Below are 14,953 nucleotides of genomic sequence, written 5' to 3'. Positions count from 1 at the left end.
ACAGTGCCTTTGCATTCCTCTTACGAAACCTACAGCAAAGGTAGAAAAGTACTCTAATCTATCCACAAGAACAATACAGCGAATAAGGAATGAAATGAAAGACTGCACAGAAGAAAGTGCGTTGTCAACACCCGAGGGAGAAAAAAAATGTAAACGTCCAGACTACCGAAACGCAAATATAGATGACTTCGACGGGAGATTGACAAAAAAGATATAATTGAGAATTTTTATTTGAAAAAGAAAGAGGGTCACCGGCGTAGCTCAGGATGTAGCGCGTTTGCCTGCTGATCTGCAGTTGTGCTCGGGAGTGAGTTCGATTTCCGTTTGCGCTGACTACCTGGTTGGGTTTTTTCCGAGGTTTTCCCAAGTGGAAGGCGAATGTCAGGTAATCTATGGCGTATCCTTAGTTTCATTTCGCCAAATACCATCTCGCCATCATCAATTCAATCGACACTGAAGAAGCTAGTAGTTATTACAGTGTCGTTAAATAACAAGTAAAAAAATAGTACCAAGCTGCAACAAACGTCCACCCTTTTACAAGAGAAAGTTGATTTGAAATGAAAGACAACATTAAGACGAATACTGAAGAAAAAGGATTTCAGGTGGAAGAAGTGTGCAGCAAAAAAAATTGAGGAAAACACTGTAAATTAGAATACGTGAAGATATCTACAGCAAATAAGAAAGCTTAGGAAAGTGGAAAAACCGATTTTGTATCTGGACGAAATGCGGATAGATAGGCCTACCAATTTAACGTTTTTCAAGTTCTGGCACGATAAAAAATGTTACGGGAGTTTTGACTACCGTAAATGTGTCCAGAACACTCATTGTTGTTCATCAGGATGGGGGCAGTGGGGCTAATGGCTTTGTTGAGAGATTCGAATTAATATACACGGCTGGAACATAAACAGACGATTATCATGGACAGATCATACTCCAGAAATTTTGAAAAATGTGATAATGATAGTCATAGCGACAGCACCGAAGATGCGGAATCTTTTATGTCTGACTCCGTTCCCGTGTAGCCAAGTAAGTGGACTGAAGTTTTCAGGTCAGAGTGTAGCGTAAAGTTCCCCCGTCCCGCCTATCTACTCCCCGCGCCAACTCGTACCGCGAAGACAGTAGATTCATCCATACGTGTTACATGGCCTGTCCATCTCAAACGTCTGGAATTATTGTTGTTTAGTCAACTGTCCGAAGACAGGTCTGAACCTCACAAGTGGTACTAAGAAGGCATCACTTATGAGGCAACTAGTCCAGGGGATAATGGGGTGAGGTGGCCAGTTCCTTTCCCCCTCCAATGCATAAGTCGCCGAGTAGCTACATATTGCACTAGTCAGACTTCAGATATATACAAACACATTGTTCTTTTTCTGACGGAATTAATGTTCTTAATTATGTCAGGTGAAGAATACAATGCGTACAGTTCTGCGTTGTGTAACTTTCTCCATTCTCCTGTAATTTCATCCCTCTCACCCTCAAATATTTTCCTAAGCACCCTATTCTCGAACACCCTTAACCTCTGTTCCCCTCTCAAAGTGAGAGTCCAAGTTGCCCAACCATATAGAACAACCCGTATTATTATTATTATTATTATTGTCCACACCTGTGGAGTAACGGTCAGCGCGTCTGGCTGCGAAACCAGGTGGCCCGGGTTCGAGTCCCGGTCGGGGCAAGTTACCTGGTTGAGGTTTTCTCCGGGGTTTTCCCTCAACCCAATATGAGCAAATGCTGAGTAACCTTCGGTGCTGGACCCCGCACTCATTTCACCGGCATTATTACCTTCATATCATTCAGACGCTAAATAACCTAGATGTTGATACAGCGTCGTAAAATAACCCCAAAAATTATTATTATTATTATTATTATTATTATTATTATTATTATTATTATTATTCTGATGTTTGGCCTACGGGATGCCTCATTGCACCCTTTTTTGGTAAACTTAAACCTGAGCAGCATTTTGCTCCACCAGGTACTTCAGTTGATTCTAGGGTTAATGCCTCTTAATATTATTCTCTAACTCTCAATGCACAGTTCTAATAATCATCTTGAGATATTTTACCAAAATGTTCCTGGTCTTAATACAAAAATTGATGAAATTTTTCAAAATGTAGTAAGTAATAATGATATCATTAAATACAAAATTATTCCCTAATAATTATACTGTGTTTCCAGCAGACAGAACGTATGAGGACACCAATAAAAAAAGAGGTGGGGGTGTTCTAACAGCGATTAACAACCAGTTACCTTTTACCTGTCGGCGATATGATTTAGAAATTATTAATGAATGTGTTTGGATTGAAATTAAAATGGCTGATGGTATTAATTTATTAATTGGAAATCATTACTTCCCACCTGATTTCGGTCATAATCACTTAAAATCTTACCTCAATTTTCTTGAAAAAAACCTTGATACTCATAATTTTAGAATAGTAATTATTGGTGATTTCAATTGTCCTGGTATGGATTCGTCAACTGGTTTTAATCTTAATGATATTCATTACTACTCTAAAATTAAGTCCAGTGATTTATATTCCTCGTCTTGCCTTCTGGGAATAAACCAAATTAATTTCACTGTCTCAAGTAAAAATCTACTTGATCTTGTCTTTACTAATATTATTAATAGTACAGTAAAACTAGCCAATCATTCTCTAGTTTTGGAGGATTCTTATCATCCATCTATCTCCATTAATCTTGAAGTTTATTTGTCGCTACCTGATCACTGCCAATCTAGTACCTTCATAAACTATTCTCAAGGTGATTACTTGAAACTCTATTCCACTCTATACAATCATGATTGGAATTCCATATATCAAACTACTGATGTTAACGTTGCTGCTAACGCGTTATCCCAGATTATGAACAAAGCTATTTCTCTTGCTGTTCCTGTCACTTTCGTAAAAAAATCGCACTATCCTAAATGGTTTTCAAATACCTTGCGTATACTTATTAGGAAAAAGAACAAAGCACATAGAAATTTTAAGAAATTCAAAACTGATCACCATTATCAAATTTTTTCCAATTACAGAAAACAAGTTAAAGCTGTGATTAAATCTGACAAATTTAAATGGTTACAATCCATTGATGAAAATTTGAAGAATGAACCTAATAAATTTTGGAAATACGTAGAATCTTTTCGTAAATCCAATAATTATCCCACCGAATTATTAATAAATGGGATTCACATTACTGATCAGCAAGAAATTGCTAATGCATTTGCTAATCAATTCAAATCGATTCAAAAACAGCCTAATTCTAATCTCTGTTTGTTGGAGTATAATTCTACTGACTTCTTATCCTTACTTAAAATTACAGTTGAAGACGTTTCATTAGCCATAAAAAAGCTTAAACCTAATAAATCAAAGGGCACTGATGGCATTCCTAATTTTATTATTAAGGGATGTTCTAATATTCTAATACCCGTTTTAACCTTTATATTTAATTTAAGTTTACTAACCGGTACATACCCTATGCTTTGGAAAGAAGCATCCGTTATTCCTATCTTTAAGAATGGTAAAAAAAATGTTGTTTCCAATTATAGACCTATTTCAATATTAAACAATTTCTCAAAAATTTTTGAAAAAATAATCCACAAACATGTTTCATTTTATGTTAAGAATAAAATTAATTCAGCACAACATGGTTTTACTAAAGGTAAATCAACAACTACAAACTTAGTATCCTACCTCAATCTTGTTATGCCTGTTGAAACTCAAGGTCAAATTGACTCAATTTATATCGACTTTAGCAAAGCGTTTGATGTTGTACCTCACAATATTCTGATAAATAAATTAAAAAACTTTGGTCTCTCTTCTAACTACGTGAGCTGGTTTGAAAACTATTTAACTAATAGACAATGTTGTGTTCGTCTTGGTGATTCTCTCTCGGACCCATTTAATTGTTTATGTGGAGTTCCCCAAGGATCTACATTGGGCCCTCTATTATTTTTATTATTTATTGATGACATATGTAAAAGAATAAGTTCAAACTACCTGTTATATGCTGATGATCTCAAAATCTTTCGCTCAATAAATAGTTCTGCCGATTGCCAAACTCTTCAAAATGATATTAACTCCATTGAACTTTGGTCTGACATTAATGGAATGAAAATTAATGAAACAAAAACTTTTGTCATTTCGTACTCTCGAAAAACTACTTCCATAAAATTTAATTATTCTCTTAATAACGCCTGTATTATTAGGAAAAATTCTATAAAAGATCTTGGTGTACTACTCGATTCTAAATTATACTTTCACGATCATGTTCAATATATTTATAATCATTCAATAAGAATGCTTGGTTTAATAAGGTCTATAACCTATTCTTTTTCTACTCCTGAGTCACTATTAATTCTATACTTTACTTTGGTTCGCTCTAAACTTGAATATGCATCTGTAGCCTGGAATTCCATTACTTGAACCGATTTAGTTAAATTGGAAAATATTCAAAGAAAATTTATTTCCTTATGTGCTTTTCGATATATACCCAATTCCACTGACTTTAACTATGATATTACCTGTAAATATTTTAACTGTTGTAGCCTTTATGCTAGACGTCTAAATCTTGATTATCAATTTTTTTGCAAAGTTATCAAGGGTGATATTGATTGTGAGTATCATAAACAATATCAGCCTTCGTATTCCTACAAAAGGTTTAAGATTTCAAAAAAAATTTTATAACCGAAATTCAAAATCACTTTCTCCAGTCTGTAGATGCATAAAAGATGCCAATTTGCATGGGCACAATTTAGATCCTTTTAAGGTTTAGTTTCGTTTTGATTATTAGTTTTTACTGTTTGTACTCAATTGTATTCATGTATGTTTTTGTTATTTAAGATATTATTTATTTTTGTTTTGCACCTTTGTATCTTCTGTTTGTGTATTGTGCTGAACTATAATTGGCCTCTGGCTGTTGTTCAGCACACAAATATTAATAATAAATAAATAAATAAATAAATAAATAAATAAATAAATAAATAATAATAATAATAATAATTATTATTATTATTATTATTATTATTATTATTGTTGAATTTCCAAGTTTATAGAACCCTGTTTTACCCGAAGGTGTATTAGGGCTGTAATTAAATAATACATATTATAGCTGTATAGAAATATTTACATAAAATATATACATAATCAAAACCGGTAATATAACTGTTTTATAAATTCTAGATTTCAGCTTTTTAGAGAGCAGACTGGATCACAAAAGTTTCTCAACCGAATAATAATAATAATAATAATAATAATAATAATAATAATAATAATAATAATAATAATCAACATCATCATCATCATGATAATAATAATGATAATAGTAATAATAATAATAATAATAATCATCATCATCATCATCATGATAATAATAATCATCATCATGATAATAGTAATCATCATCATCATAATAGTAATCATAATAATAATCATGATAATAATAATAATAATAATTATGATAATGATAATAATTATGATAATAATTATTATTATTATTATGATAATAATAATCATGATAAGAATCATAATAATAATAATAATGATAATAGTAATAATAATAATCATCATCATGATAATAATAATAATCATCATGATAATAATCAACATGATAATAATAAAAATCTCATGATGATGATAATAATAATAATAATAATAATAATAATCTCATAATAATAATAATCTCATAATAATAATAATAATAATAATAATAATAATAATAATAATAATAATAATAATAATATAGGATGGGGTAGCTCATTTAAATCCAATTTTAATGCACTTTATTTATTACAGAAGAAAATAATTAAAATATGTCTTCATAAACCTATTGATTTTCCATCTCAAAAATTCTTTTTAGACTTTAATGTACTTAAAATAAGAGAAATTTATTATATTGTATTAATAAAATTCATACATAAAAATCGAAATAATTTTGAATTGTATTCTCATAGTTATGAAACAAAAGGTATGAATTCTTTAAGATTGTTTGAACCAAAATGCAACACTGTTACAGTATTTAATCATAGTGGTAATTTAGGCCCAAGAATATATAACAAATTTATATTTAAATATCCCAATCTTGTCAATTCGAATAGTTGTAGTATTAAATTAAAAAAGTTATGTATGGATTTTATAAAAATTGAAAAATTGTAAATTTAAATTTATATATTCTAATTAGATAGTAGACATAAGACAAATTGTATTGTATACTTGTTAATTTCAATTCAGGAATTCGCCCCTGAGCACGAGTTTTACTCTTTCAGGGGCGAGCTAAAGTTTTTTCTGTATATATTATATTTTATGTTACAATTATTAGCAAAATAAATAAGGAAGTAACTAAGTAAATAACTAAGTAAATAAGTAAATAACCAAGTAAATAAGGATATAACCAAGTAAATAAGTAAATAACCAAGTGAATAAGTAAATAACCAAGTAAATAAGGAAATAACCAAGTAAATAAGTAAATAACTAAGTAAATAAGGAAATAACCAAGTAAATAAGGAAATAACCAAGTAAATAAGTAAATAACCAAGTAAATAAGTAAATAACCAAGTAAATAAGGAAATAATCAAGTAAATAAGTAAATAACCAAGTAAATAAGGAAATAATCAAGTAAATAAGTAAATAACCAAGTAAATAAGGAAATAACCAAGCAAACAAGGAAATAACCAAGTAAATAAGGAAATAACCAAGTAAATAAGTAAATAACTAAGTAAATAAGGAAATAACCAAGTAAATAAGTAAATAACCAAGTAAATAAGGAAATAACCAAGTAAATAAGTAAATAACCAAGTAAATAAGTAAATAACTAAGTAAATAAGGAAATAACCAAGTAAATAAGGAAATAACCAAGTAAATAAGTAAATAACCAAGTAAATAAGTAAATAACCAAGTAAATAAGGAAACAATCAAGTAAATGAGTAAATAACCAAGTAAATAAGGAAATAACCAAGCAAATAATGAAATAACCAAGTAAATAAGTAAATAACCAAGCAAATAAGTAAATAACCAAGTAAATAAGGAAATAACCAAGTAAATAAGTAAATAACCAAGTAAATAAGGAAATAACCAAGTAAATAAGTAAATAACCAAGTAAATAAGGAAATAACCAAGTAAATAAGTAAATAACCAAGTAAATAAGGAAATAACCAAGTAAATAAGGAAATAACCAAGTAAATAAGTAAATAACCAAGTAAATAAGGAAATAACCAAGTAAATAAGGAAATAACCAAGTAAATAAGTAAATAACCACGCAAATAAGGAAATAACCAAGTAAATAAGTAAATAACCAAGTAAATAAGTAAATAACCACGCAAATAAGTAAATAACCAAGTAAATAAGGAAATAACCAAGTAAATAAGGAAATAACCAAGTAAATAAGGAAATAACCAAGTAAATAAGGAAATAACCAAGTAAATAAGTAAATAACCAAGTAAATAAGTAAATAACCAAGTAAATAAGGAAATAACCAAGTAAATAAGTAAATAACCAAGTAAATAAGGAAATAACCAAGTAAATAAGGAAATAACCAAGTAAATAAGTAAATAACCAAGTAAATAAGGAAATAACCAAGTAAATAAGTAAATAACCAAGTAAATAAGGAAATAACCAAGTAAATAAGGAAATAACCAAGTAAATAAGGAAATAACCAAGCAAATAAGTAAATGACCAAGTAAATAAGTAAATAACCAAGTAAATAAGGAAATAACCAAGTAAATAAGGAAATAACCAAGTAAATAAGTAATTAACCAAGTAAATAAGGAAATAACCAAGTAAATAAGTAAGTAATTAAGTAAATAAGTAAGTAAGTAAATATGTAATATGTTAAGTAAATAAATAAGTAAGTAAATAAATAAGTGAGTGAGTGAGTGAGTGAGTGAGTGAGTGAGTGAGTGAGTGAGTGAGTGAGTGAGTGAGTGAGTGAGTGAGTGAGTGAGTGAGTGAGTGAGTGAGTGAGTGAATAAATAAATAAATAAATAAATAATTGCCATTTCCTATATTTTTTGTGGGTTTAGTATTCTTTCGAGTGTAATTTATATTTGTTACTTTTCCTCCAAGGTATTTCAATCATACTACAGTAGTTACAATGCTACTTTTATTTATGTCACGCGATTCTCTTGTTCCAGAAACCTTGCGTATGTATCCACCATTATTGGGAATAGACCGAAAATGCATCAAGACATACACCTTCAAAACTGACCCACCTTGCACTGTGGAACCAGGTGATAGTGTCTGGATACCTGTGTACTGTCTCCATCACGATCCCAAATACTTCCCCAAACCTGAGAAGTTCGATCCAGAGAGATTCAGTGATGTGAACAAAGATAATATCAATCAGTACGCATATTTGCCATTTGGCTTGGGTCCAAGGAGCTGCATCGGTAAGTTACTAGTTATTGATGACTTTGATAGTTATGGTTATGGTTTATTGTCTCACAGCATACTTGGTCCTGCTTGTCTTCGACATTCCTGTATTCGGGTGAGCATTCCCATTCTTAGGGCCCATTCACAATGAAAATTAAACATAACCGTAACATAAACACAGAAGTTTGCGCCCAGGCTACCAAATGGGATCATTCACATTGATTTACATAAGCATTGACATAAACTTTACTGTACGACGTTAACATGAAAGTTTGCAAACTCCAAACTTTCATGCTTATGCTTACGTGATTTGCAAACAGTACACAATCGTGGAGCGCTGAAGTATACGACAGAATATGAGGAATTAGCGTCGTTGTTATGTTTCCATGGTTGTTATGTTTCCATGGTTACAAGGATCTTTGCGGTTATGTTTAGGTTCCCATCGTGAATGATCTTGATTTTACCGTAACGTTTATATTCTTAAAGGCTCATTCACAATGAAAATTAAACATTACGATAAGATCAAGAAATCATACCATCATTCACGATGGGAACATAAACATAACAGCAAACATACTTGGTAACCATGGAAACATAACAACGACGCCATTTCCTCATATTCTGTCGTATACTTCAGCGCTCCACGATTGAGTTCTGTTTGCAAATCACGTAAGCATGAGCATGAAAGTTTGGAGTTTGCAAACTTTCATGTTAACGTCTTACGGTAAAGTTTATGTCAATGCTTATGTAAATCATTGTGAATGATCCCATTTGGTAGCCTGGGCGCAAACTTCTGTGTTTATGTTACGGTTATGTTTAATTTTCATTGTGAATGGTCCTTAAGACGTTAACATGAAAGTTTGCAATCTCCAAACTTTCATGCTTATGCTTACGTGATTTGCAAACAGAACACAATCGTGGAGCGCTAAAGTATATGACAGAATATGAGGAAATGGCGTCGTTGTTATGTTTCCATGGTTACCAAGTATCTTTGCGGTTATGTTTTTGTTCCCATCGTGAACGATGGTATGACTTCTTGATTTTACCGTAACGTTTATATTCTCAAGTTAACGCTTACGTTATGTTTAATTTTCATTGCGAATGAGCCTTTATACTACTTAAACTAGCAGAGCTTTTTTTTTTTTTTTTTTTTTTTGAACATGTCCAAAATTTACGAAATTATGTTATAAATCGATTATGGTAGATCTGACATTTAACTAGATGCAAATTTATTTTTCGAAGAAAGTGAATATATCCCATTGAAACAGCATTGTGAATATTGATTTTTGCTTCAAAGCTGAACATCTCCAGTAATTACTATATTGTTTAATAGATTTTTGAAAGCAAAATAGCACATGTCCAACTTAGTTCTAACAGTTGTTGAAATTTCCCGCTATTTTCCACTGTTGCCAATTTAGTGATGAAGATCATTTTAGAGCATTCGAACCTTCCAATAATGGGCTACAAAAATTTAATTATTTCAGAAGGGAAGATCATATACTTTGGAAGCACAAAAGAGAAAAAAATGAGAAGTACGGCAATCCTGATCCTCAACTAATTCAGTTAAAACAAAAACAGAGACCATGCTCGCCCAACAGAATGTAAAGAACGTCAATATAAAGTGGTAAATGTGTAATATCATTAATTAACACGAATTACTATTAATAATAATTAATAATACTATGGGTGTCATTAAGAAGAGTGACTTGTGAGTGTCTTGTGGACGACTGAGGCTTACATATCTAACAGACAAGCAACCGCGCGAACGGACAAGCAACCGAGCGAACGGACAAGCAACCAAGCGAACGGAACGGACAAGCAACCGAGCGAACGGAGCGGACAAGCAACCGAGCGAACGGACAAGCAACCGAGCGAAGGGAACGGACAAGCAACCGAGCGAACGGACAAGCAACCGAGCGAACGGAACGGACAAGCAACGGAGCGAACGGACAAGCAACCGAGCGAACGGAACGGACAAGCAACGGAGCGAACGGACAAGCAACCGAGCGAACGGAACGGACAAGCAACGGAGCGAACGGAACGGACAAGCAACCGAGCGAACGGAACGGACAGGCAACGGAGCGAACGGACAAGCAACCGAGCGAACGGAACGGACAAGTAACGGAGCGAACGGACAAGCAACCGAGCGAACGGACAAGCAACCTAGCGAACAGACAAGCAACCGAGCGAACGGACAAGCAACCGAGCGAACAGACAAGCAACCGAGGGAACGGATAAGCAACCGAGCGAACATACAAGCAACCAAACGGAATAATATGCAATACTACGTGTAATTTATACACTGTGTTTAACATTTTACAATGATTCAATTTCAGGGAACCGCTTTGCACTAATGGAAGCCAAGATTGCACTTGTTCATCTGCTAACGCGATTCAACCTCAAAGTCGTAGCCAAGACTCCAATTCCAATACAGATCACGAAGCGAAACTTCACCATGACTGTGGACGGTGGATTCTGGCTGGGACTAGAGCAGAAAGCAACATAGTAGAAACTGTTGTAAAGTAATTTTATATCATCCTGATGAAAGAAGATTCAGTTAATTTGTGAATGAAACGAACTGTATAACCTGAGACAATAAATATGCATTTATATTTTTATTTATGATCAAGTGTTTTAGCTTTAAGAGATATTCGAAACCGACATCAAGCACTTCTTTCTATCCCTCATCATAGAACGTCTTTGTACTCATCTTCCTATACTGTAGAAATACCTCGCCTCTGGAATTCGTTACCTAATGACGTCAAGGACTGCCGGACTTTATCACAATTCAAAATTAAATTGGAAAATTTTGTCTTAGTTAATGTTTTTTTAGGTATGCCTAGAAGTATTGATTTGTGTTTTTTTCTTTTTCTTTTTTAATCTAGATTAAAATTGGAAGTTTCTTGTTTATGTTAGTTAATTAGTTAGGATACAATTAATTATGATACTTAATCACTCATTTAAAGTTTGTGTGACTGCAACCTGTGTATATTTTTGTGTGGCTTTACTTTGTTTACAGTGTTTTTTTTTTCTCTCTCTCTCTCTATTTCTTGTGTAGCTTTACTTTGTATATAGTGTATTTTTTTCTGTTTATTTCTATTATTGTATTTGTATTCCTGGTGTTGTGGAAGAGAAGGCCTGATGGCCTTAACTACACCAGAATAAATAAATAAATAAATAAATAAATAAATAAATAAATAAATAAATAAATAAATTTATAGATCGTTAAATATACAAATAAAATTAATTGGTATAATCATATACAAAGAATGGACTATAATTCTATAACAAAACAAGTTTTAAATGATAATCCAAAAGGTTATCGTGACGTAGGACGTTCGGTAACCAGATGGAGAGATTCTCCGAGTCGGAACAGGTCATGAGACAGCCTGCCATGAAGATGATGAAGATGATGATGATGATGATGATGATGATGATGATGATCGTTAAGATTTGAGTGTTACTTTAAGACATGGTGGATTTTGAATGAATAGAGGTAATTTGTAGTTCAATATATGTTTCCTTTATAATCGGGTTAAGTTTCATAGTAAGAATTCGTAGAGTAGGATCATTTTTCTGTCCATATTTATATCTACCTTTTTAACTTCTATTCCCTGCCTTCCTTCTTTTCTTCTTTAATTTCTCACGTCGTTTTTTTTTTATTTTTCTATCACCTTTGTTCTCATTTATTCTTATTTTTTTCGTGTTTTAATTTTTCTTCTGCGCTTAATTATTTCCCAGTTCCTTTTTCTTTATCCGCTCTTGATTGATTTCTCTTCTTTTTCCTCCCCTTCTCGTTTTCCCCTCTCATTTCTAATTTACACATATAGAAATACTGTGTGTTTAGTTCAAAGTGTGTCATGGCTCGCTGTATGCCGTCATGTGGCTAGTCGTTGAGCTTAGAGAATTCAATCTTCCTACACTTCCGCAGATGCGTATTACCTATGTGTCAGAGAAGTTGCCTAGCAAGTACGACGTTCATTGTGAAGTACTTACCGATACGTACGGTAACACCTTAGTGGCAGAAATGTGAACTGTTTGGAAACACGAACTGAGGTGAGTTTTTTTTTCTTACTGTCGGGATATGTGGAGAGGGTTAAAACGATTACTTACGTATTTGCTGACATTAACTTCGACGGTCAACATGGACACGGAGCATTTGATTTGTGTTGTGGAATGTTGCCGTACGCAACCGATGATAACAAATACCCTGCGTACGACTTGCCCGCGCCAAACACAGTTCGAAAGAGGTTATGGTAGCATGTAGACTTTACAGACCGCCATCATGTTGCTACGACGTTCAAGTTATACCGTACACGTTCTCAAGTTCAGATTTAACGCCTTGATTAATAGGCAACTTCTCTGACATAAAAGCTGAAACTCGCTTCAAATCGCTGACTCACAACAGTGACGTCATGACACACTTTGAAATGTAACACCCGGTAGTGTTACATGTAGACAGCCATTTCATATTTAGTTTACGAAATAGAATTCTAATTTAAATATTATTGATGAAAATCATAATGATTTCTGTTGAGGGTATCATTGCTCAGAATGGTATTTAAATCGAAATCATTAATAGAAAAAAAACTTGCGCTACATCAGGGACAAGTAGAATACATCATCCAGTTTCGGGAATGAAATTACAGTTCTGTTAGTTTAAATGTTTTCTTTTTGTTTCGGTTTAAAAAAGTGGATAAGCGAAATAATGAAGGACATGCAATATATTTTCTCTTCATATGAAGCGACATTCCAAATTAGTCCCAGCTCACAACACATTTTTCACTATGGTTCCCTGAAAGTGTATTGTACGTGTCTAATATCCACTCAATATTGCGGAACTCGCGATTACAAACCGAACGAGTAGTTTCATAGGTCAGTAGCTGCCCTCTATGCCGAGATATTACTGACAGAGGCCGCACAATACGGCTAATTTTATGTGCAACTTCGACGCCCTCATGCCCGTAGCGACGGGAGGTAGCGTCCGTCATTGGCCGTGGTCACACAAGTTACATAGGTTCATGGCCTAACTGCTAATAACTTTAATATTCAGCTGTAGCCCATATTTTTGTTACAGTGAAAATTCGCAATCCTGTCATTTTTTATTTTTTGTTTTACCACTGATCACGAAACGAATACAAATATCCGATGTATTCTACGCCAAAACAGGGACAATTTAATTTGGAGATCCATGTTGATTTCACTGATTATAAAAAAACTGTTGAAAGAGTATCGTAGTAAATTATTGCAAATTTTACAAAAAATCAGATTATTATTATTCTTATTATTATTATTATTATTATTATTATTATTATTATTTATATGATGGTTGAGACTGAATTAATGTTGCTCAGGATAGGGACCAATGGCGGGCTTATGTGAGGGCGGCAATGAACCTCCGGGTTCCTTAAAAGCCAGTAAGTAAGTAAGTATTATTTATACTGTCAGAGTTAAGGCTATAGGGCCTTCTCTTACACTCTACCAGGTCACATACTGCATGTTGAGTTCAAAGTGTGTCATGGCTCGCTGTATGTCGTCATGTGGCTAGCCGATGAGCCTAGAGAATTCAATCTTCCTACACTTCCGTAGAGGCGTATTACCCATGTGCCAGAGAAGTTGCCTACCAAGTACGACGTTCATTCTGAAGAGTACGTACCGTTACGTATGGTAACGTCGGTAGTGACAGGAATGTGAACTGTTTGGAAACATGTACTGAGATGAGTTTTTTTCTTACTGTCGGGATATGTGGAGAGGGTTAAGACGATTACTTACGTATTTGTTCACATTAACTTCGACGGTCAACATGGACACGGAGCATTTGATTTGTGTTGTGGAATATTGCCGTACGCAACTGTGATAACAAATAAGGCCCATTCACAATGAAAATTAAACATAACCGTAACACAAACACAGAAGTTTGCGGCCAGGTTATCAAATGAGACCATTTACAATGATTCACATAAACATTGCCGTTAGACGTTAACATGAAAGTTTGCAAATTCCAAACTTTCATGCTTATGCTTACGTGATTTGCAAACAGTACACAATCGTGGAGCGCTGATGTATGCGACAGAATAATGAGGAAATGGCGTCGTTGTTATGTTTCCATGGTTACCAAGTATCTTAGCGGTTATGTTTATGTTCCCATCGTGAATGTTCTTGATTTTACCGTTACGTTTACATTTTTAAGTTAACGCTTACGTTATGTTTAATTTTAATTGTGAATGAGCCTATACCCTGCGTACGACTTGCCCGCGCAAAACACAGTTCGAAAGAGGTTATGGTTTTTTTAGTAGATTATTTTACGACGCTTTATCAACATCTAGGTTATTTAGCGTCTGAATGAGGTGAAGGTGATAATGCCGGTGAAATGAGTCCGGGGTCCAACACCGAAAGTTACCCAGCATTTGCTCATATTGGGTTGAGGGAAAACCCCGGAAAAAACCTCAACCAGGTAACTTGCCCCGACCGGGAATCGAACTCGGGCCACCTGGTTTCGCGGCTAGACGTGCTAACCGTTACTCCACAGGTGTGGACGAGGTTATGGTAGCACACAGACCGTACAGATCGCCATCTGTTGCTACGACGTTCAAATT

General features: G+C 33.6%; 1 protein-coding gene across 1 annotated transcript in view; it reads left to right on the top strand.

The window, feature by feature from the left end:
- The window catches only part of LOC138695834 (cytochrome P450 9e2-like), a 41,575-nt gene extending 30,600 nt beyond the window's left edge, over positions 1-10,975 (top strand). The window contains exons 7-8 of the mRNA XM_069820105.1: positions 8,120-8,374; positions 10,694-10,975. Coding sequence (XP_069676206.1) covers positions 8,120-8,374; positions 10,694-10,863 — 425 coding nt within the window. The 3' untranslated portion in view covers positions 10,864-10,975. The remainder of the gene's footprint in view (positions 1-8,119; positions 8,375-10,693) is intronic.
- The last annotated feature ends 3,978 nt before the right edge of the window (positions 10,976-14,953 follow it).

The sequence above is a fragment of the Periplaneta americana genome, chromosome 3, assembly GCF_040183065.1.
Source record: "Periplaneta americana isolate PAMFEO1 chromosome 3, P.americana_PAMFEO1_priV1, whole genome shotgun sequence".
Classification (NCBI taxonomy): Eukaryota; Metazoa; Arthropoda; class Insecta; order Blattodea; family Blattidae; genus Periplaneta; species Periplaneta americana.
This window is presented reverse-complemented; position numbering and strand designations above follow the sequence as displayed.